The sequence below is a fragment of the Aquarana catesbeiana genome, linkage group LG01 (assembly GCF_042186555.1).
Source record: "Aquarana catesbeiana isolate 2022-GZ linkage group LG01, ASM4218655v1, whole genome shotgun sequence".
NCBI classification, from domain to species: Eukaryota; Metazoa; Chordata; class Amphibia; order Anura; family Ranidae; genus Aquarana; species Aquarana catesbeiana.
The window spans coordinates 166483209-166506166 of NC_133324.1; the positions used below are offsets into that span (position 1 = coordinate 166483209).

At 42.4% G+C, this 22958-nt stretch overlaps 1 protein-coding gene across 1 annotated transcript in view; it reads left to right on the forward strand.

Annotated features, from left to right (window-relative positions):
- Window positions 1-22958, forward strand: part of SLF1 (SMC5-SMC6 complex localization factor 1) — a 227738-nt gene that overhangs the window by 142382 nt on the left and 62398 nt on the right. Inside the window, exons 12-14 of the mRNA XM_073624518.1 lie at window positions 4185-4332; window positions 4929-5074; window positions 13439-13611. Coding sequence (XP_073480619.1) covers window positions 4185-4332; window positions 4929-5074; window positions 13439-13611 — 467 coding nt within the window. The remainder of the gene's footprint in view (window positions 1-4184; window positions 4333-4928; window positions 5075-13438; window positions 13612-22958) is intronic.

Below are 22958 nucleotides of genomic sequence, written 5' to 3' on the forward strand. Positions count from 1 at the left end.
TCTCCTGAACGATTTAACTTGACAGCTAGAAGCCAGGATCTAAAAACTTCCGTTTAGCCATGCTTACATGCTGCGTTTAGCCACGTTTGCTCCTAGAAGAGCTTGTTTAAATGAAAAACGTCTGTTAACAAAACGCTGCTAAATGCGATTTACTGCGTTTAGCAGCGTTTACAAGCATTTGGTGTTTCAGATGCCTCTGAGCATCCGTCTAAGCCCATTTTTTCGTGTTCCAAAAAAAGCTTCTAAACTCAACTGCCTAGAAATTACTATAAATGACCCTGTGTACATGTACTGATAAGATAACATAGAGGAGAGTTCAGGGGCAGCTGAAAAAATGCCCAACTGCTCCTAAACGTCCGTTTACCAACAGCACTGTACATGAGGCCTTAGCAGTTGCAATGAAAAAGCACACAAATCAGGACACAACTGAGTAATTCTTGGACCATTGCGTTATACATCACTTTCAAGTGATTGGATACTGGCAAATAGCAAGCTTGTTACAGTCTTGCCTAACCCCTCCCACTCCCAGCATTGGAGTGATGGACTTGATGGATTCTTTTGACTAAGAGTGCTTTCTACTTTGATACAGTTCATTAGGATTTACAAGTGCGTTTGGCTGCTGATCCTCAGTGTTCCAGAGTAGTTGCAATTATTTGATTTTCCTATGGATTTTCCTTGAAGAACTGTAACCAAACCCCAGTGTGAAGGGGTCCTGTAAACTGCTAATTGCACTGGATTCTACCACAGATGCTCACCTTGGCGTGCACTTGCATCTTGAGAAGTAGCATGACTGGGTTGCTATACAGGTCCAGGGCTGTGGTTTGCTGTGGCAGAGTCCAGTCCTTGACGCCCCTGTGTGTTATGTCTGACCTGGACTAGTGAAGATTGAGCCATAACGGCTCTGTGATGTTCAGATTAAGTTGCCCCTATCTGGAGTCCCTATTGCTGGTTCCTGCCCGTGGAGACTTTGAGGCACTTGGGGCATGGTAATGGCTAACCCTTGAGGTACCCGGAAGTGGTGTGCTGACTCCATCAGAGAGTGTCCTGGTAGCATTGTGCAGGCGCTCTGAGTGTCTGTTGGCATAGGTGCTGGGCATGCGTGTGTGCTCCCGGTGTAATGTAGTGGTGCAACCCAGATGACGCACTACGCATGAATGGCAACCATTTTGCATTTGGCCCTTTCTGGTCCTGCTACCGACCACGCAGGATGCACCTACAGCAGCTCTACGAAATACAGCACAGGCCACCTTGCAACAGGGGATCTTGGGCCTCCCCATGGGACACTGTAAGGCTGTCCTTACATTTGATTGGTAGTGTGAGTATTGCATCCTTTGCAGGCACAGCGAGCATGGCAGAGTTGAATTGGGGGGGGACAGTGATCTGGAGGACTTAACCCCCAAGATACAATTAGGGACAGTCTTCCTTCCACATCTAATTTTTGGGGCATCAAACTGGCTCTGGCTCTTATGTAGCATCCGTTTTTTTCTCCACTCCATCTGGGGGTTCCTTTATCAAGAACATTTGTATCTAAGGAGGAATTTTCTGCTGCCTTTACCACAATGCTGGAACAATTCGCAGACATCTGCAAGAATGTGTGGTGGAGTGATGAAAGACATTCTAGGTCTTCATCACCACAGGAGCTACCTTGTGATTTTCCTCTCCCACCCTTTCTAGGTTGGAGGAAGAGTAAAGGTTTGAGGAAGCAGATCCTCATTAACATTTCCTAAACGCAAAGCTCCACAGTGAGTTTGCTCACTGTCACTGCTAGAACCATCTGGACCTAAGGTAACAGGATGGGGTCTTGGGAAGTGCTCAAACTAGCCAAATCCTTTTCTATGTACCCCCACAATAAGGAGGATCTGTACAAGGCCTGGGCCCAGGCAGATAAACTGCTTGCGCACCAAAAGTGGTTTGCATAGTAATATCTGATGGAAAACAGCTTGTGCAAAAAGTGTATGGTCCCAGCAGTGGTGTCTTATTTGAATAAAACAAAAAATGTCTTATCCCTCTATTGTTTCCATGGGGATTTGTCAAGCCTTGCTGGTTGCTGGTCTGGGCCAAGTGCATAGTAAAAGAACCTAAAGCCCTAACATAGTGCCTTGAAGAAGTATTCATACCGCTTTATTCTGTTGTTTAACCACTTGCTTACTGGGCACTTAAACCCCCTTCCTGCCCAGACCAATTTTCAGCTTTCAGCGCTGTCAAAATTTTAATGACAATTGTACGGTCATGCAATATTGTATCCAAATGAAATTTTTATAATTTTTTTCACACAAATAGAGCTTTCTTTTGGTGGTATTAAATCTCTGCTGGGTTTTTATTATTTTTTTCTAAAAAAACAAAAAATACCGAAAATGTTGAAAAAACTGTTTCATAGTTTGTTATAAAATTTTAAAAACAGGTAATTTTTATCCTTCGTTGATGTGTGCTGATGAGGCTGCACTGATGAGGGGCACTGATAGGCACTGATGAGGTGGACCTGATAGGCACTGATGGGCCCTGGGAGGCGACACTGATGGTTGGCACTGATAGGTGGCACTGATATGCACTGATGGGTAGCACTGGTAGGTGACACAGATAGACCGCACTGATCGATGGCACTGTTGATGGGGCACTGATGGGCATTGATTGGCAGCACTGGTGGGCATTGATAGGTGGCACTGGTGGGCAAAGGTAGGTGGCACTGGTGGATACTGATAGGGGGCACTGACAGGTGGCACTGGTGGGCACAGATGAGGCAGCCGCAGCTCTCTGTGTGAGGGGCCGATGTCCCTCTAACAGAAGCCGGTGATAGGCTTTTTTTTTCCCCTACGGTGACAGCGTGAGGGGAAAAAATTACCGATCTTCTGTTTACATCACGTGATCAGCTGTCATTGGCTGACAGCTGATCACGTGGTAAGGGGCTGGGATCGGCCCCTCACTCCGATCTGTGATCAGCCGAGTCTCATAGACTCAGCAATCACAGAGCGTGCTGCGCGTGGCCAGCAGGGACGCTGACAGTGCATGCTTGGGAGGACGTCCATTGACGCCATCCCAGCAATTAAGGTCCGCGCTGTAGCCGTCTTTCAGCTATAGTGCAGGTGGGAAGAAGTTAACAAGGGTGTGCCTGGAGCTATTTCCTGAAGCATTGTGCCTCTGTTCGGATGGGTTGGGAGATTGTCTAAAACAACTCTCCACTTGGGGATGAGTGGGGCTTTGCTATTTGCCATTGTTCAATCACCTGGAGAATAATCCAGTGGTCTAAGAATTACTCCTCTGTGTTCTGTGATGTACTCCAAGAAAGGGATATGTAAAAAATCCCATTATTCTCAGTGGGACATCCCATATAGTTGCTTCATTGGGGAACAATTCTAGGTCTTTGGGATGAGTTGGATGCCTGTTGCCCCAGTGCTTCTTTGGGGAAAGTGATCTAAACAAAAAAATTGTGAAGGTTGTTGTTGCTCCTTAAGATAAGAAAAATGTGCACAGGCCCTCTGTTAAGATTTGTATTTTTCTCTTAGAGCCCTTGCACACTGGGGCGGTTTGCAGGCGCTATTGCGCTAATAATAGCGCCTGCAAACCGCCCCGAAAGTGCCGCTGCTTTCATTCCAGTGTGAAAGCCCCGAGGGCTTGCACACTGGAGCGATGCGCTGGCAGGACGGTAAAAAAAGTCCTGCCAGCAGCATCTTCGGAGCGGTGAAGGAGCGGTGTGTATACCGCTCCTTTACCGCTCCTGCCCATTGAAATCAATGGGACGGCGCGGCTATACCGCCGGCAAAGCGCCTCTGCAGAGGCGCTTTGCGGTGGTATTTAACCCTTTCTCGGCCGCTAGCGGGGGGTAAAACCGCCCCGCTAGCGGCCGCATACCGATGGTAAAACGCCGCTAATAATAGCGGCGTTTTACCGCCGACGCCGCCCCCCGCCCCAGTGTGCAAGGGCTCTTAGAAATAAACACAAACTGTCAGTTGAACATATTTTATTGAGAATTCCACTGTCAGAGGTAGTAGAAGATGTGCGGCTTGTGTCTGGACGGCCAACTTCTTTTTGTCTCTCATTTGTCTATGGGCAGCGTTTAGTTAGAATACAGTTTTACTTTTTTAGCTTTTGGCTATGCAAGTGTGCACAAAACATTTGAATGACATCATTGTGTTTTACTTACTGTATTGCATGTTGTGATTTTACTGATATGATTTCATTATGTAAAGGTGTTATCTGAAGAGATTGCCACACTATTGAATGGGATGTTGGCAGCTACTGTGGACTTCTGGATATTGCTTGGATTCTACTTAAACAAGAATTTGCTGCATCAGGTGGCCAGTGATTTTCTATGCTACATCTGTGTTTCATGTGAAGGTATGGTCATTTTTTTCCCCTAGACACTTGCATTGCTCCTATGTGTATAGACTAGGGAAATAATCAAATTTGATTACATTATTTACCTAAAGCTTAACTCCATGCAGATATGAAAAAAAAAACAGATTAATGTAGTAATGTATTTGTTAAAAATGTGTTAATTGTGAATGCAATTCATGCAAATTCCCAAATCTGTCTTTTATATCAGCCTCTAGTCATCCCCTGTATGGTAGCACTCGCAGGCTGTGAGAGGAAGGTGTAGCATTGAGTACATAAGTGTGCTTTATTGCCAATCAACGGGCTATGGGTGTGTTTTGGACCAAGCTGGGTTGGAGCTTCAGTGTAAAGTCAACTATATGACAATACAGTTTGGGTAAGGGGGGTCAGGGTTATAAGACAGGTTGAACAGAATTGTAAAACAAATCACATATTCATAATTCATCTGAATCATTTTCTGCTTGCCTTGAATATAGTTTAAAGAGCGTGTAAATTAAAGTATAGTTGTGTGGAGAACACTTGCTTTGTTTAAAGCCAGCATCGTATAAGCTGGACATTTCCTTTAAATTTTTAAAGTCAGTCCTTTGCTTTTATTTCAGAGTTTACTCTAGAAGAAAAAGAACAGTTTGTTTGTTCTATTGCTTCATCTTGGCTTCAGATGTTGGTCTCAGAAATGATATTCAAGAACCTTTACCTAGAGAACAGTGTTAACATGCCCTCTGAGCCAATAACTTTGGAGAAACTGGTAAGCAGTCACAGATATAGATATGCAGGCAGGTGAACATTGTACTAACAAACTCTATGTTCATAGCATTACCTTAACCTTTCTGTTACAGCAGCAGTGCAGGGTGTCTTCATATGACTGCAGTTTATTAGGCATCAGGGCTAGACCTACTGCACTTAATAATCAGCAGTCTGTAAGAGAATTGGTCTGATTCTCCCTTCTCAAGCCTGTGTGAGGCCACTTGCTCTGTCAGCAAAAAAAATGGATGGTAAGAGCAGGAAGAAGATTTTTTATGGAGAACAAATTATGTTTTAAGGCATTTTCATGCAAAATTATAGCTTGCAGAAGTTAGAGGTTGTAAAGTAATTTTTTTTTTCTTACAATAATACTTACCTGTTTGCACAGAGCAGCCCAAAACCTCCTCTTCTGGGGTCCCACACCAGTGCTGTTGACTCGCTCCTAAGCCAGACTGTACGCGTCTATAGACACGCACAATGCTGCTCAGCCCTGTCCCCCGCTCCCTCTTTACAGGATTTGGCTGACAGCAGCAAGAGCCAATTGCTTTTAAGATCAGAGAGAAGTGAGCGAACAAATGCAACCGAGCACATTATTGGATCAATGGAGGATTCAGGTAAGTAATGGGGGGTGGCGCACCAAGTGGTAGAAAATGTTTTACCTTAATGCAAGGAATGCATTAAGGTAAAAAAAAAACATTTTACCTTTAGAACCTCTTTAAATTGGCTTTAGTCTCTTTCTCTCTAGTCTCTTTGTTATTGGATAACCATTAGCAGGTAACGTAAATGATTCCATATTTTTAATCCATATCTAAAATTTCCTGTTATGTTGTAAAAAAAAAATTATATATATATATATATATATATATATATATATATATATATATATATATATATATATATATATAGTGACAGGCCACTGTATGAGGTCTGATTCACACTAATGCAAATTCAAGTGCAACTTTAGTCCCACAGAATCGGATGACAATGGAAATCACATTGTTTTCAATTGTGCCTATTCACATCAATGCAGCACAGCATGGCACACTTTTGGAAAAGGGTCCTGTGCTACTATGGTGTGATTCCAGAGCAATTTTGGCCCCATAGAATCTGCAAGTCAAAACAACCAAGTCGAACTACATAATTACAGTGAAAATTGGATCAAATCACAGACACAGTAATGTGAACCTAGCCTAAAAGTAGGGAAAGGGGATGCAGGATTCACATGAATGTTAACTGGAGGACTCCGGAGTATCGATTTTGAGCAGAGAAAACTTTTTACAGCTTTCTCTGGATTTTGGACCTGATGAGCTTGGGCACAACTCAGGGCTCTCATCATGCGACGGGTGTGGGCTCCAGCCAGGATACAGCAGGTCTCAGCATTGGAGTCAGGAGGGCTCCCTGTCCAGAAGACAAGCGACTTCAGGGGCAGGGTGTGCGCATGTCCAGGTCTATTCAATGTGGCAGACAGGTACCTTCTCCAGCCTGACATCTGACAAAGACAGTGTTGGTCACTGTGGTGTGCTGTAGAACAGCCATGCTGCAAGGGAGCAGTGTATATGACCAAGGCAGTAGCCTGAAGATGAGGCATTCTGACAAGGCTGGGGCCTGGGAGAAGCAGGAGGCTGAACAGTTTGTGTTTAACAGTAGTAATCCTGATGTAAGGACTTTGACTTTTTCCTTTTCAATAAAAGTGGGGACTGACGAGCTCTAAAACCACAGTTCGGACTGACCTGGCTCTTGCTACTACAACTTTCTGATAGACAAAGGAGAGTGATAGGAAAAGTACAATAAGGGCAAGATAAATGTTATGGAGGGAACCAGAAGGAGGGTGGGAAATTAGTGGAGGGGTTTGGGCAAATGCTGTGATGTATGTAAGGATCATTCCTCAGGGGATACACAAGAATTTGTAGGTGGAATGGATAATTTTCCTAGACATTAGACTATAAGCTCCAAGGGGATTTTTGGATGTGGGTGTCCTGTACTGATGCTTAAAGTGATTGTATACCCTCAGAAAAAAATAATTCCCTTAGAACGAGGTCCCCGTATCGCAGGTCGGTCCACGCTGAGGGAGCTGACATTTTGCCCTTGGCGTGTCTTCCGGGTTTGCGGCTCCGGCGCTGTGAGTGGCCGGGGCCGCGAAGACGTCACTCCCGCAGATGCACGCGGGAGTCTTTTTCCCGGCAATACCGGCAGCGTTGTGTAGTTGACAGCGAAAATGAAAGAACTCTTTTAGAGATCTTTTGGCTACAAGGGCGAGTTCAGGGCTACAAGGGCGAGTTCAGAGGGTGTTGATAAATGGGGAGTACTCGAAATGGTCAGGGGTGTGTAGTGGTGTCCTCCAGGGTTCTGTGCTGGGACCAATCCTATTTATTTTGTTCATAAACGACCTGGAGGATGGGATAAACAGTTCAATCTCTGTATTTGCAGACGATACTAAGCTAAGCGGGGCAATAACTTATCCACAGGATGTGGAAACCTTGCAAAAAGATCTGAACAAATTAATGGGGTGGGCAACTACATGGTAAATGAGGTTTGATGTAGAAAAATGTAAAATAATGCATTTGGGTGGCAAAAATATGAATGCAATCTATACACTGGGGGGAGAAGCTCTGGGGGAATATAGAATGGAAAAGGACCTGGGGGTCCTAGTAGATGATAGGCTCAGCAATGGCATGCAATGCCAAGGTGCTGCTAACAAAGCAAACAGAATATTGGCATGCATTAAAAATTGCATCAACTCCAGAGATAAAATGATAATTCTCCTCTGTACAAGACTCTGGTCCGGCCACACCTGGAGTATGCTGTCCAGTTCTGGGCACCAGTCCTTAGGAAGGATGTACTGGAAATGGAGCGAGTACAAAGAAGGGCAACAAAGCTAATAAAGGGTCTGGAGGTTATTAGTTATAAGGAAAGGTTGCAAGCACTGAACTTATTCTATCTGGAGAAGAGACGCTTGAGAGGGGATATGATTTCAATTTATAAATACCGTACGGGTGACCCCACAATAGGGATAAAACTTTTAGGCGCAAGGGAGTTTAACAAGACACGTGGCCACTCATTAAAATTAGAAGAAAAGCGGTTTAACCTTAATCACTTACCCACGACCAGCCGTCATATGACATCCTTGACTTTGTGGGGGTATATCTGAATGAGGCCTGCAGCTACAAACATCATTCAGATATTGTTTTTTTCAGCCAGAGATTCCCTACACCATAAGAACAATCATATTGGCTGGTCAGCCGCTTGATCGTTCTTACGGGTGGCAAGAGGGGACATCCCCCCCCCTCCCGCCGACCTCCAGTGCTTCTACTGATTCACCACTGCGATCGGTGAGTCGGAGAACGGATCCGCCGGCCCCAGATGTTTACCATAGAGATTTCCGGTGGACCAGATGGTTGCTGGAGTCTCTATGATCGTTTGGAGGCCAGGCACGATGTTATGACGTCACGCCCGGCCTCTGCATTCAAACAAACTGGGCCGCTTCTGGGCTGGGAAGTTTTTTTTTTTTTTTTTTTTTTGTTTTTTTTTTTCGGCTGTCCCAGCTTAGAGGTGAGATGTGGGGTCTTATTGACCCCATATTTCATTGTAAAGAGGACCAATCATGCCATATTCCTATTACAAGGGATGTTTACATTCCTTGTAATAGGAATAAAAGTGATCAAAATTTTTTTTTTTTAAGTAAAATTAATAATAAAAAAAATAAAAAATGTAAAGAAGTGAACGCATACGTAAGTCCCGCCAGCATATGAAAACGGTGTTCAAACCACACATGTGAGGTGTCGCCACGAACGTTAGAGCGAGAGCAATAATTCTAGCCCTAGACCTCCTCTGTAACTCAAAACATGTAACCAGTAAAAAAATTTAAATCGTCGCCCATGGGGATTTTTAAGTACCGAAGTTTGACACCATTCCACGAGCAATTTTGAAGTGTTGACATGTTAGGTGTCTATTTATTTATACTCGGCATAACATCATATTTCACATTATGCAAAAAAACATGGGCTAACCTTACTGTTTTGTTTTGTTTTTTTAAGCATGAAACATTTTTTTTTTCCAAAAAAAACGCGTTTGAGAAAATTGCTGCGCAAATACTGTGCGAGATAAAAAGTTGCAATGGCCGCCATTGTATTCTCTAGTGTCTCTGCTAAAAAAAACATATATAATGTTTGGGGGTTCTTTCTAGCAAAAAAATGTTTTTTACATGTAGGAGAAAAATGTCAGAATTGGCCTGGTTGGCAGATGGTTAACTACGTAGAGCGGCAAGTTTTCTACAAATTCCCTTCCACAGGCGGTGGTCTCAGCGGGGAGCATCGATAGTTTAAAAAAACAATTAGATAAGCACCTGAACGACCACAACATACAGGGATATACAATGTAATACTGACATATAATCACACACATAGGTTGGACTTGATGGACTTGTGTCTTTTTTCAACCTCACCTACTATGTAACTATGTAATCCTTACCACATTGCAATGTTTTGAAGTGTTAGGAAGGCTTCTTCAGGATATCCAAAATGCCATGAACCACCAAACTACATTTTTGGTGCTGAACATGTACACAGTAGTGCTCCCACAGTATACAGTATATAGACCAGTTGTTATATTGACATTGACTTACTTCAGGATTTTTTATATAGTGTAATATGTTGTATTGTGGTATATAAGGTGATTTGAATTACATGTATTTTTCAGTATAATTGCATAATCCTACACTGAAGAGTGCATTAAAGAACAAGGGATATTGTGAAAATGTTCTTAAAGCTGACCATACATGGACCCAAATTTGGTTGTTTCATCAGGGACCAGACAGATTTCAATCCATGTATGGGGAAGGTGGTTGCATAGAAGTCGATCTATTCAATGTACAACCGTCCAGTTGGATTTTTGCCGCTCAATAGCCAGCAGCGCTGATCGGTGTATTCTGACAGTGGGGAACCCCCCTTGCTGTCAGAATACAATGTCTCAGTGGTGAGGCTTCCCTTATCTACATCGAGTGTATGGATGGGGTGCTTCAAGTTTTTTTCATTCAACTAACTTGTCGGAGGAAAAAAATGTACTCATGTTCAAGATGCTTAATTCTTATGGTAACAAAACCAATTCTTTAATGCACCCTTTGACTACAAAGTAATTTATGGTTCAATACCAGAATGTAATGTTTTGACCATTTTCATTAGCTGAAAAACCTTCCCTTTCCTGGGAAAAAAATAAGTCATCCCTAGACTCCACCATGGTTATACAAGAGACGAGTAAACTTTCCAGTTGTGTTGCCTTCATTGAAGCATTTTAAAATGTGTTTTGCTGTTGTGCATTTCACATAGCCTTTATCAAGCAAATCTGCAAAGAACCTGTAGGAATATTTGTCCTTACTCACCTCCTAATTAGCTCTGACTGCTCATACTAATTTTTCAGGTCAGGTCTTGGCAGAGGGGCAGCTGTTATCACTCAGAACTGTCCCTTTAGCTTTAACACATCACTGCACAAAGTTAACCCTTAGGGCACATGCACAAGCATATTCTCAAGTTTCTGTCTAAACAAATTGCAGCTAGAAAAAAAAAGAAGACTGTAAAGATGGTACAAAGCTTAGCTCTCTCCCTTTATGCTGAACACATGGAAAACATTGATATTTGTGGTGCAAATCAACAATCTTGCTTGTATCCTCAAAGCTATGCAGTTAACTTGTGTCTGTTGTTTTATAGACTAGACAGCATCTAGTTTTACATAGTTGTCCTATGCGCCAGCAAAGTTCTGATAGTATTGTAGAGAAGAGAATTCATCCTAAAGTGTAATTCTAGTCTTATATTTTAAATTGTATTATATTTTTACTATGTTGAAGGGTAACTCCACTGTTGTGTGAAAAAAAATGACACATAAAAAATAATAATAATATAGCATATACAATTGCAACACAAGCCATAGTGTAATATATCAGTATGAAAAAAAAGTTATCCATCTAAACAAGAATATACTTGAAGAATATATATCTACTAGATAGATAGATAGATTTATGTAGAGTCACTTCTATATTTGGTGCTCTTTTCAATAGTGGAACATTATGGTTAATCTACCGCTGATTTGGAACCTAATATCAGCATAATATTATGGTATGTCAACCAACTATAGTGGAGTTTACCTGAATTAAAAAGATAAAGAAAGCAAGTAGGAAAGAAAGGGAAAGAAAGCAAGTAGGAAGAGGGAGGGATAGGAGGTCCCGAAGGTAGGTTACTTCCAGAGGGTAATGATATATCCACACATTAAACCCTCATCTACCATGGTAAAAGTACTTGGTCTTCAAAGTCTGGTGGCAAGCAATGTTTAACCACTTCAGCTCCGGAAGATTTTACCCCCTATTTACAATTTGGCACTGCGTTGCTTTAACTGACAATTGCGCGGTCATGCAATGCTGTAACCAAACGGAAGCTTTCTTTTGGTGGTATTTGATCACCTCTGTGGTTTTTATTTTTTGCGCTATAAACAAAAAAGAGTAACAATTTAAAAAAAAAATTAATGGCACTTTTATTTTTATTTTTTTTACTAGTAATGGCAGTGATCTACAATTTTTAGCGGTACTGCCACATTGCGACGGACAGATCAGACCCTTTTGACACATTTTTAGGACCATTGACATTTATACAGCGATCAGTGCTATAAATATGTACTGATTACTGTGTGAATGTCACTGATAGGGAAGGTGTTAACACTAGGGGGCAATCAAGGGGTTAAATGTGTGTTCCCTAGATGTGTTCTAACTGTGTGGGAATAGGACTGACTGGGGGAGGAGACATATCGTTGTTCCTACTTAGTAGGAACAAACAATATGTGTCCTCTCCCCTGACAGAACAGGGATTTGTTCAAATCCCCCCTGTGTTGGCTCTTGTGCACACGATCACGTGTGGCCGGCGGCGATCGTGCCCACCGGCCACGTGCAGCGGGCGCGCGCCCTCTGACGGCTCTTAAAGGGGAAGATGTACCCGTACGGGGCTTCGCCCAGCAGGTGTCATTCGCCCGCAGTATATACACGTGAGCCGGTCGGGAACCGGTTAACCCATGGTTTCCATAGATTATTAAACTTTTTTAGACTGTTTTTTATCTAAAGCTTCCATCTTTGCATGTAACAGAGTTTGGTTCATTCTATGTTTGGTATCGGCTAAATTCAGATTAGGTGTTTTCCAAGCTTTAGCTGTATTAATAATTTAAATTTTTTTTGTTGTAGAAATTCCGGTCTTACGTTTAGAAGGGCTAATGCCAGGTCAGGTGTAATAGTGCTTTCGAACATTGCAAGCATGAAAATAGATTTCCAAAATTCTTGTACCACTGGACATTTCCACCATATGTGCAAATCTGAACCCAGCTCTGAACAGCCACAAAAACAGGAAGCGGAATGATTCCAGAACATATTTAGAGATTCTAGCTGGAACTAAATTACATTTCCTTTTCAATCTGCAGCGCTGAAATTTTCTGTAAAATGCAATTCAATATCGTTCTGTACACAGATGTTGTACAGAACGCCCCCCCAGAAATCCCCCTCTCCTCCTTCCTCCGCCACCAGGCTAGTTTGAAAGCGAAGCTTACAAGCGCTTCGTGCCTGCGCAGTAGGGAACTGGCTGTGAAGCCAAAAGTCTTCACTGCCCGTTTCCCTTACCACGAATGGCGGCGGCAGCACCCGAGAGCTGATCTGAAAATCAGCTGGGGTGCCAACATCTCGAGCTCCCTGGACAGGCAAGGGTCCTTATATTAAAACTCAGCAGCTACAGTATTTGTAGCTGCTGACTGTGTTTTTTTTTCCCTAGGCTGGAACACCGCTTTAATGATGTCTAAGGCGACCCTGCAGATGCAGCAGATGATCAGTAATGAAAAAAGTCACCCCCATTCACATAGACAGAGAGAAACAAACAGCTATTTCTTCAGAATAACAAAAGGTTGGAATCTGCAACTATTGGTAAAATCCTTGCAATGTACATTGATCACCCAGGAGGAATGTTTTTTTTCCCAACAAAAGTGGAGTTACTGTTTAAGATCTTTAGTCAGTATATGTAAGCCATGGTATGTCTATGCCCACCTTTACCATTAACAACTATGAAAGGCTAAAAAGGAGTGGCCACACACAACCTCAAATTTTTTAATGTTTTTTTTTTACATGTATATGACTTTTGCAGGCATGGGATTCTCTTAAACCATAGTAATATTTTTTTAGACTTAATACTTTGTTCTCAGTTTAAGGTGTAAAAGGTCCTTAATTCTTTAATATTCACAATTACTTGGATTGTGTTTTTTTTATCAAGAGAGTTTATGCAATCTGTTATTTTTAATTCCCACAATGTATTTATTTTTTTGTGTATTTTTCTTAATACAACATCTCTGCCATCAGACCTGCACATATATCCCAGCTCTCTGGAAAGCAGGGGCAAGGAGCAGTGAAAAAGTCCAGAAACTCCAAGGAAAAAGGAAAATAGGGCAGCGGCCTTGCCTGGAGTCTCAAAGGGCTTTACTGATGCTAAATGGTGAAAATCAAAACCAAGGCGATGTGCTGCTTGATCTGCCGTAAGTAATACCTATAACATCACCATTTTTCTGCTTTGGGGGACAGCTTCTGACCTGACACATATCCTGAACTTTGTGTGACCTTTGTTGTTGTCTGAAAATGAATCTGACTGTCAGAAAGCCTTTTTGTGTTTAACCTACAACACATCTCGCTGCTCTCTGGTGATTTGCTCCAAACAAGCCTGCAGACCTAGCAAGGGCGCATTGTTCAATTGAATGCCAGTTGTTAGTTTTTCTGCAAAATGCCTAATTTTTTAATAGTTTGCATATCAATAAATGCATTTTTTTACATAGTCCTTTGATTTTATATATATATATATATATATATATATATATATATATACATATATATATATATATATATATATATATATATATATATATATATATATATATATATATATATATATATATATATATATATATATATATACATACAGGTGCATCTCATAAAATTAGAATATAATCAAAAAGTTAATTTATTTCAGTAATTCTATTAAAAAAGTGAAACTCATATTTTATATAGTTTTTATAGATTCATTACACACACAGAGTGATATATTTCAAGCATTACTTTCTTTAAATTTTGATGATTATGGCTTACAGCTAGTGAAAACCCAAAATTCTTTATCTCAGAAGATTATCATATTACATAAGTCCAATAAAAAAGGGATTACTAATACAGAAATGTTGGCTGAAAAATATGTTCACGTACAGTATAGTATGCACTCAATAGTTGGTAGGGGCTCCTTTTGCAAAAATTACTGCATCAAGGTGGCATGGCATGACGATCAGCCTGTGGCACTGCTGAGGTGTTATGGAAGCCCATGTTGCTTTGATAGCGACCTTCAGCTCGTCTGCATTGTTGGGTCTGGTGTCTCTCATCTTCCTCTTGACAAAGCCCCACACATTCTCTATGAGGTTTAAGTCAGGCGAGTTCGCTGGCCAATCAAGCACAGTGATACTATGACCCTTAAACCAGGTATTGGTACTTTTGGCAGTGTGGGCAGGTGGAAATCATTTGGAAATCAAGGTCCAAGAGTTTGAAGGAAGAGTGGAGAGGCACAGAATCCAAGTTGCATGAGGTCCAGTGTGAAGTTTCCATAGTCAGTGATGATTTGGGGAGCCACGTCATCTGCTGGTGTTGGTCCACTGTGTTTTATCAAGTCCAAAGCCAACGCAGCCCTCCACCAGAAAATTCTAGAGCACTTCATGCTTCCCTCTGCTGACCAGCTTTATGGAGATGCTGATTTCCTTTTCCAGCAGGACTTGGCACCTGCCCAAACTGCCAAAAGTACAAATACCTGGTTTAAGGGTCATGGTATCACTATGCTTGATTGGCCAGCAAATTCACCTGACCTAAACCCCATAGAGAGTCTGTGGGGTATTGTCAAGAGGAATATGAGAGACACCAGACCCAATAATGCAGATGAGCTGAAGGCCGCTATCAAAGCAACCTGGGCTTCTATAACACCTCAGCAGTGCCACAGGCTGATCGTCTCCATGCCACACCGCATTGATGCAGTAATTTATGCAAAAGGAGTCCCAACCAAGTATTGGTATAGTGCATACTATACTGCACATGGAAATACTTTTCAGTAAGCCAACTTTTCTATATTAAAAAGCCTTTTTTTTATTGGTCTTATGTAATATTCAAATATTCTGACATACTGAATATTGGGTTTTCACTAGCTGTAAGCCATATTCATCAACATTAAAAGAAAGAAATGCCTGAAATATATCACTCTGTGTGTATGCATCTGTATACAGATACTCCTCGTTTAATGACTTACCGTATTTTTCGCTCCATAAGACACACCTGATCATAAGACGCACCTAGGTTTTATAGGAGGAAAACAAGAAAAAAAATATTCTGAACCAAATGGTATACTAAAATATTTTGCAGTGCCCATGAAATTAAGCCTGACCAGTGCCAAAGAAATGTAGCCTGACCAGTGCCAAAGAAATGTAGCCTGACCAGTGCCAAAGGAATGCAGCCTGACCAGTGCCATAAACGCAGACTGACCATTGCCAATAATGCAGAGTGACCAATAATGCAGACTGACCATTGCCAATAATGCAAACTGACCATTGCCAATAATGCAGAGTAACCAATAATGCAGAGTGACCATTGCCAATAATGCATCGTGACCATTGCCAATAATGCAGAGTGACCAATAATGCAGACTGACCAATTGTCCATTGCCACAAATAGCCTTACCTGATGTTATCCCATCCTGTCTCAGGAGCAGTGTCAGGCAGGCCCAGCCGGGAGATCGCCTGGCGCCCACAGGGGGTTTGGATGTCTGTCCCCTGCTCTTCTGTCTCTTCCGGCGGTGGGGCGGTGCTGGCGGCAGGGAGCGGTGCCAGCGGCGATGAGGGCGGGGGGGGGCGGTGCCTGACGTATATTTGCACCATAAGACACAGAGACATTTTCCCCCATATTTCTGGGGGAAAAAAGTGCGTCTTATGGTCCGAAAAATACGGTACCTGTTTAACAACCACTCAGATTTACGACCAGCTCTCCCCACCTGAACAACGTGCTATACATCATTGTATTGTACAGTACAGAATTTTTGTTTGTGTTCTGTACTTATGCCAATTAAAACAACGTTATTGAGCTGGAGTTTTGTGTTTTAGACCTTTTTTTCCCAATACAGTACAGTAAAGAATGCTTAAAATATTGATTACTTGTGGTTCCTCGTTTAACAACCAATTCGTTTAACGACCTGGTCATTGGAGCAGAACGCGGTCGTTAAGTGAGGAGTACCTGTAAAATATATGCATTTTTCACTTTTTGAATTGAATTACTAAAATAAATTAACTTTTTGATGATATTCAAATTTTTGAAGATGCAACTGTGTATGTGTGTGTGTGTGTGTGTGTGTGTGTGTGTGTGTGTGTGTGTGTGTGTGTGTGTATATATATATATATATATATATATATATATATATATATATTGTTCCGCGCCCTTTCCAAAAAGCCTCTGTCATGGTCGAGCAGGATCTGGCCCCAGTTGACTTACGTGCTCTCCTATGGGGCTACAAAGGTAACTTCTCTAGCTTATCCTCAGCCTCATACTCTGGTATCAGAAGGGGCTGTGTGAGGTCTTCTCCTTGGAACCCTCTCCTCTATCCTCCCTATTGGACAATCCGGCCTTTCCCCAGGGCATCAGCAGTTCATACGGTGGGTTCATTCCACCTCTCCTCTTGGCCCCAGGCCCATACGACCTCGACCAGGACTTGGGACCCCGATCATCCCCGAGGACACCCGTGATTGGCTCACTTCCCTCCATTTAGCTTCCTTTGCAAAACACTTATTCCTTTCCTCCCAAATACATTGTCCACTTTCTGAATTTGAAAGTTTAAGCTCTCTCCACGATATGCCCAGACATCTACTTTCCTCTCTCTAAGGCCTAATCTCACACAGTATGATCTACCCCCCTACACTAGGATGTGGTCTGCAGACCTGGGAAAGAGCCTCTCCAGGGCAGACTGCGTTCCACTTCACCCACAAGTCCTCTATTTCCTGTTACTCGCAGGAAAAGAATTTCAAGATCCTCTCTAGATGGTACAGGGACCCCTCTACATTACACAAAATCTTCCCATCTACCCCGGCCTCCTGCTGGCGATGTGGTGCAACCTCTGGGATTTACCTCCGTGTCTGGTGGGAGTGTGAATGGATACAACACTTCTGGACTCAGGTATTTCAGGTGTATAATGCTATCTATGAGGAATCTTTACAGCTGACCCCAGAGATTGCCTTCCTCTCAATGTTGCCGGGCTCGATAGCCTCCCAGAAATAATGTCTCCTCCGTTTCTTCTTTTCTGCGGCTCGGCAACTAATCCCACGTTTTTGGAAAACCGTCACCACTCCCCCATTTTCAATGTGGATATCTGCAGTGAATGATGTCATGAGAATGGAGGAGATGCTGGCACTTGACAATAATACACATGATAAGTATAAAGTTTTGTGGTCCGTTTGGCTTCGCTTCTCCTCATCCGACATTCTGGCAGATATGCTCCCAACCCCTCCGAGGTCAGCCCCGCCTTTGTCATGAATCTTAATATGTGATGCTGGCCCCAACTAGACAAGTTGCTGTCTCTCCTATTCCATGCTATCCCAGCAGATCCCCTCTCTCCTCTCTCTCTCTTTTCTTTCTACTTCCCCGCTCCTTTCTCTTTCTATATTTCTTTCCCCCTTATTCATTGTTTGATATAATTTGCACTCCCCCGTGTTTATACGGTTTAATGTTGCGAGCACCGCTGCAGGCAATAGCCACTTGGCCTACTCGCTGCCATTCTACTTTATTTGATATATCAGTCATGTTACGCTGTTTATAATACCAATAAAAATATTTTCAACCCTATATATATATTTTGCCATGTAAACTGAAGAAATATATTTCTTAGATCTTGCTCATGTGTGCTACATTACAGTGTGTTCTAAAAAAATGTCAAAAATAATCAGAGAATGCATAAACTTTATTTTTCTGCTGCTTTGTGAAACAGTCCACTGGCAGTTGTGAGGCTTACATGATCCTTGTTGCGAATTCAGAAGCACTTTTGTTTTTCATTATATCTATAATAAGGCAGTACAGTAAGCTGAAACGCCTTCATAATAAATTACAATTTGAGCTCTTTTTAAACCTAGTGATTGAAAAAGGGCCATTTACGATATAAAACATTCCTTTTTTATGAAAGATCTTTGACTTTGTACTGCTGTATTGTGGCTATATAATATTTATAGATGTTTTGCTGAATTCACGTTCTTTGACTTGCATTTGACCTCTCTCTGACCTGCATTTGACCTGTATTTGACCTGTATCATGTAGGTTCTGCATTCTCATAGACTTGTGTGAGAAACCTGTTTAAAGCAAACAAGAGTCCATCAAAACAGACCCTTAGACAAGAGTTTTAAAGAATAACTTCACCCTTCTTAAAATGTTACATCCATATTTAGTATGTAACACGTTCAGCATCAGACCCCTCACCCCCGATCCCCCTCCTTGTGGCAGCGGGGCGGGGATCTTCTCCCTACATTCGCTGTCACGATTCAAAGAGAGCACGGCTGTGTGGGCAGATCCCTGCGAATCAGTGAACTACAAGTACCCACAGCCTTTGCAACTGTCGGCTTGTAGTTCTCAATGAACTACCAGGGAACTGTTGAGTGCTCTATGTAGTTCATTGAGCTTCCTGTCAGAGTGTAACTGCCTGCCCATATTGGAGGTACAGGGAGACACTACAAAGACAGTCTGCAGGACCACGGCATTACACCCACGATCTGCTCATCATGGGTGTAATACTTTACAGGTTCCTAAAAAAAAAAAAAATGATAATGTACATTTTTCTACCTGCAAAAAATCTGCATTTATTATTTTTTTTGTAAAGGTGAACTTATCCTTTAATCAAATATAGTTTATTAAACTGTATGTACAATTATAACAATCAAAATTTAAACACCTCAATATAGGGCACTTTCACCCATGCCAAGGCAATTTTTCAGCTTTCAGCGCTGTCGCACTTTGAATGACAATTGCACGATCATGCAACACTATACCCAAATAATTTTAATCATTTTATTCACACAAATAGAGCTTTCTTTTGGTGGTATTTTTTTTTAAATCAGAAAAAAGAGTTTATTGAAGAACATAGCCAATATACAGCCACACTTGTCATGAAAGGAGTAGTGTACGGTACATCTATATAGGCTTATCCTTTATAAAACATCAAAGCACAAAGTTAACAACGACTTTACCAGGCATATTCATAGATCCATTTAGATAAGTCATAGTACATAGTTTCATCATGAGCCAATTAGATTATCGTGCAATGCGAGGTAGCTATTTCAATATATATAAGTAGAAGTAAAACAAAAACAACAGAAAAAAAAAGGGGAAAAACTATAAAGAGTGGCAGAAACGTCTGCCGGACCATTAATTACCATGGCCTAGTTGCCTTCATCATTAATGGAATATGTTTGGCTAGCTAGGTAGCACAAATCTATCTTTTTGGCAAAAAAACACAATTGTAGTAGTCTTTCTTTCACCAGTTGGTAGGGAGCTATTCTGGGAGTATCCATCTACGGTTGCCAGATTGAATAGAATTTTTTACTACCATTCCTATGTTGGTAGGTGAGTTTTTCACTTATTAAGGTCACATCGACTGCATCCACCCACTGTCTCCCGCTTGGCACCTGCGGAGATATCCAATATCTGGCTTTGTCTATGGACAGACTAGGTATAGGGTATTTGTCTAGAAAAGCATGAATAGCCGTAGAAGGGGGTTGCACTTTGGAGGTGTAAACATCTGTAAAAAAAGTCCCTAAATACTTTAATAATGTTTGGGGTAGAGTGATGAACTGTACCCTGTGTATCCATCACAGCAATGATGTGGGAAGAGGGCTGTTGTGTTTTGGCTACTAGTGCTAACATGTGCCCCATGTTTTCCCTTTCTTCAAAGTGTTTCTGCTGGAGGAAGAAACTTTGTTTTCAGCTAGTTGCAGAGATAGCTGTCGGAGCATTGATTAAGACGACAACCATGCTCTCTTGGAGTCATCAGAGGGATTAGCAACCTATGTCGCCTCTGTTCTCTGTGCCTCTGATATGATAAATGTCTCCCATTCTTTGGTCTTAGTTTTTATATGTGTAATTAATCTAATGAATTGGCCGTGTAGGAATGCCTTAGCCGCGTCCCATACAGTGGCCGTGGAGTTTAGTAGTTCTGATATTGGTTCGGGACCTGGAAGGAGAGACAATCAGAACGGATTAAATTTCCAGCCCGTGTCTCTCCTCAACACTCCGACCCGAAAGTCCACAGAGAATGGAGAGTGATCTGAGACGTGTCTAGCAGAATAATGTGAGGATTCAATTAGCGGTAGCATAAGGTCGTTTCCCAGCCTCAGATCTATTCAGGACAGTCCCCCAATAGAGGCAGACTGACAGGAATATTCCCAGGTGTCAGGATTGCGCATTCTCCACACATCAGTAAGGCCCATCTCTGAGAGAAGACTTGCAAATGTTGTAGGACCTCTGCTGTGTGCAGTGCCCAGGATAACGTGCTATAAGTTTGTCTTTCTCGTGATCTATATAATTGTTAAAGTCTCCCAATACTAGGACGGGTAGTTCAGGATAGCGAGCCATAAAATTTGCAAGTAGTCTAAGGAGATGAGCTGAAAAGGGTGGAGGAATGTACATCCCTGAGAGTATACATCTTTTCCCATAGAGAGAGCACACCAAAAATATGTAACGACCCCCTGGGTCTATTTCAGCCTCTGTACAGGAAAATTGGATACCTTGTCTAATCAGAATACTCACTCCCCTCAAGTACACTGAATATGTAGCATGGAATTGACAGCAAAACTGCCTCTGTGCAAATTGAGGAGTAGTGCTCGGGGGAAGGTGAGTCTCCTGCAAACATATCACGTCAGCATTCAGACGTTTAATTGCACGCAGTACTGCCAATTGCTTAGCTGGACTGTTCAAGCCCCTAACATTCCAGGACGTAACTCTGGTTATTCTAGACATACTAGCTGTAGTAGAGTATTTGACAGAATAATGGAGGCAGTAACCACATGCCTCAGATCCATACTGGTAATATTTGGGAAAACCAGATTCCGGAGAAAGACCGTCCAGGAAGATATTCCATCAAAAGCATACCAACAAATAAAGTATATGAGCATAAGGAGGATGGCCATGGTAGGTAGAAAAATAAGTAGTGCAGGGCTAACAAGGCCCTTAAACCAAGGAAAAAAGAAAAAAAGTCAGCATAGCATATTTTAAGTCCAGATCCCTGAGGTGGCGTTTCACATGCATTAATTTAGCTCTTTGTTTCTGCAATTCTGCAGAGAAATCTGGGAAAAAAGGAGACTTTGGTGTTGTCTATCTTCAGGACAAGTTCTAGCATTATGAAGAATTGCATCCCTGTCCTTATAATTAAGGAGCTTGAATAAAAATGGCCACGGGGGAGCTCCAGGTAGGGGTGGCCTAGCAGGGGACTCTGCGCCCTTTTCAATGAGAATATGGGAGAAAACACCTCTTTTCCAAACGTGTTAGTGAGCCATTTTTCAATGAAATCTACTGGGTTTTTGCCTTCTACTTTTTCTGGTAATGGTATTCCGTCGCAGCCTGTTTTCTAAATCTTCCAGGCAGGATGCATGTTGCGCAGTAAGGTGAGAGTTGTATGTGAGGCCCCTTTGCATGGGCGCCATGTCATTTTCTATGGAGCTCACTCTCCCCTCTAGAACAGATGTGCTCTCCCTCAGCTTTTGTGCATCCTGTCGCAGAAACGAGATCTCTGATTTGACCCCCTTAATCTTGGCAGTGAGTGCAGCTATGGAGGTGTTACAGGAGGTGACCGCGGTGAAGATATCCCGCAGCATGGGCTCACTCATGTTATCAGAAGTGGTTGAATCATGGGGCTCAGCAAAGATATCCCACTGCATCCCAATCAAACCCGGGGTCATTAGCTTCCTCCAGGGGTACGTGTCATCGGCTTCTGATGTGCCACCCGAGGAATCCTCAGGAGCGTTGGTAGAGACTGGGTGGTCCTTGGGCTGTGGTTTAGAGAACAGTTTCTGCGCTGCCTCTTTATATTTGTTTTTTGCAGATCTTTGTGATAGGGTACCATTTTGCGCCATGGGGTCTGAGGTTCGTGCAGCGTTCGGCTTCTTGATAGTGGCCATCTGGGTCAGAGAGATCAGGTAAGGGTAAAGAGAGGGTTTGCGGAACCTCCGTGGCCGTGTATGGGGTAATCGGAGCAGTATAGTTGATATCCTTAGGATAAAAGACAGAATTCCCGGCGGAGCGTGCTGAAGGTACATCCGCTGCCTGGCCACGCCCCCTTTTGGTGGTATTTAAGCATTGCATGGGGTTTTTATTTTTTACTAAAAAGAAAAAAAGACTGAAAATTTTGAAAAAAAAAAGCTTTTCTAAGTTTCTGTCATTAAATTTTGTAAATAAGTAATTTTTCTCCTTCACTGATGAGGCTGCACTAATATGCAGCACTGATAGGCAGCACTAGTAGGCACTGATAGGCAGCACTAGTGGGCACTGATAGGTGGCACTGGTGGGAACTGATAGGTGGTACTGATGGACACTGATAGGTGGCACTGATGGACACTGATAGGCGGCACTGGTGGGCACTGATAGGTGGCACTGATGAACAGGCACTGAAAGGCAGCACTGACTGGCATTACTAATGGGTACTGATTGGTGGCACTGATGGGCACTGATTGGTGTCACTGGGGAGTTTAATGTAATCAGGGCACTGATGATCAGTGCTCTGATTACCTGTCCAGGTGTCCCCTGCGAGGAGAGGCCACTGATGGGCTCTCCTCGCCACACACTC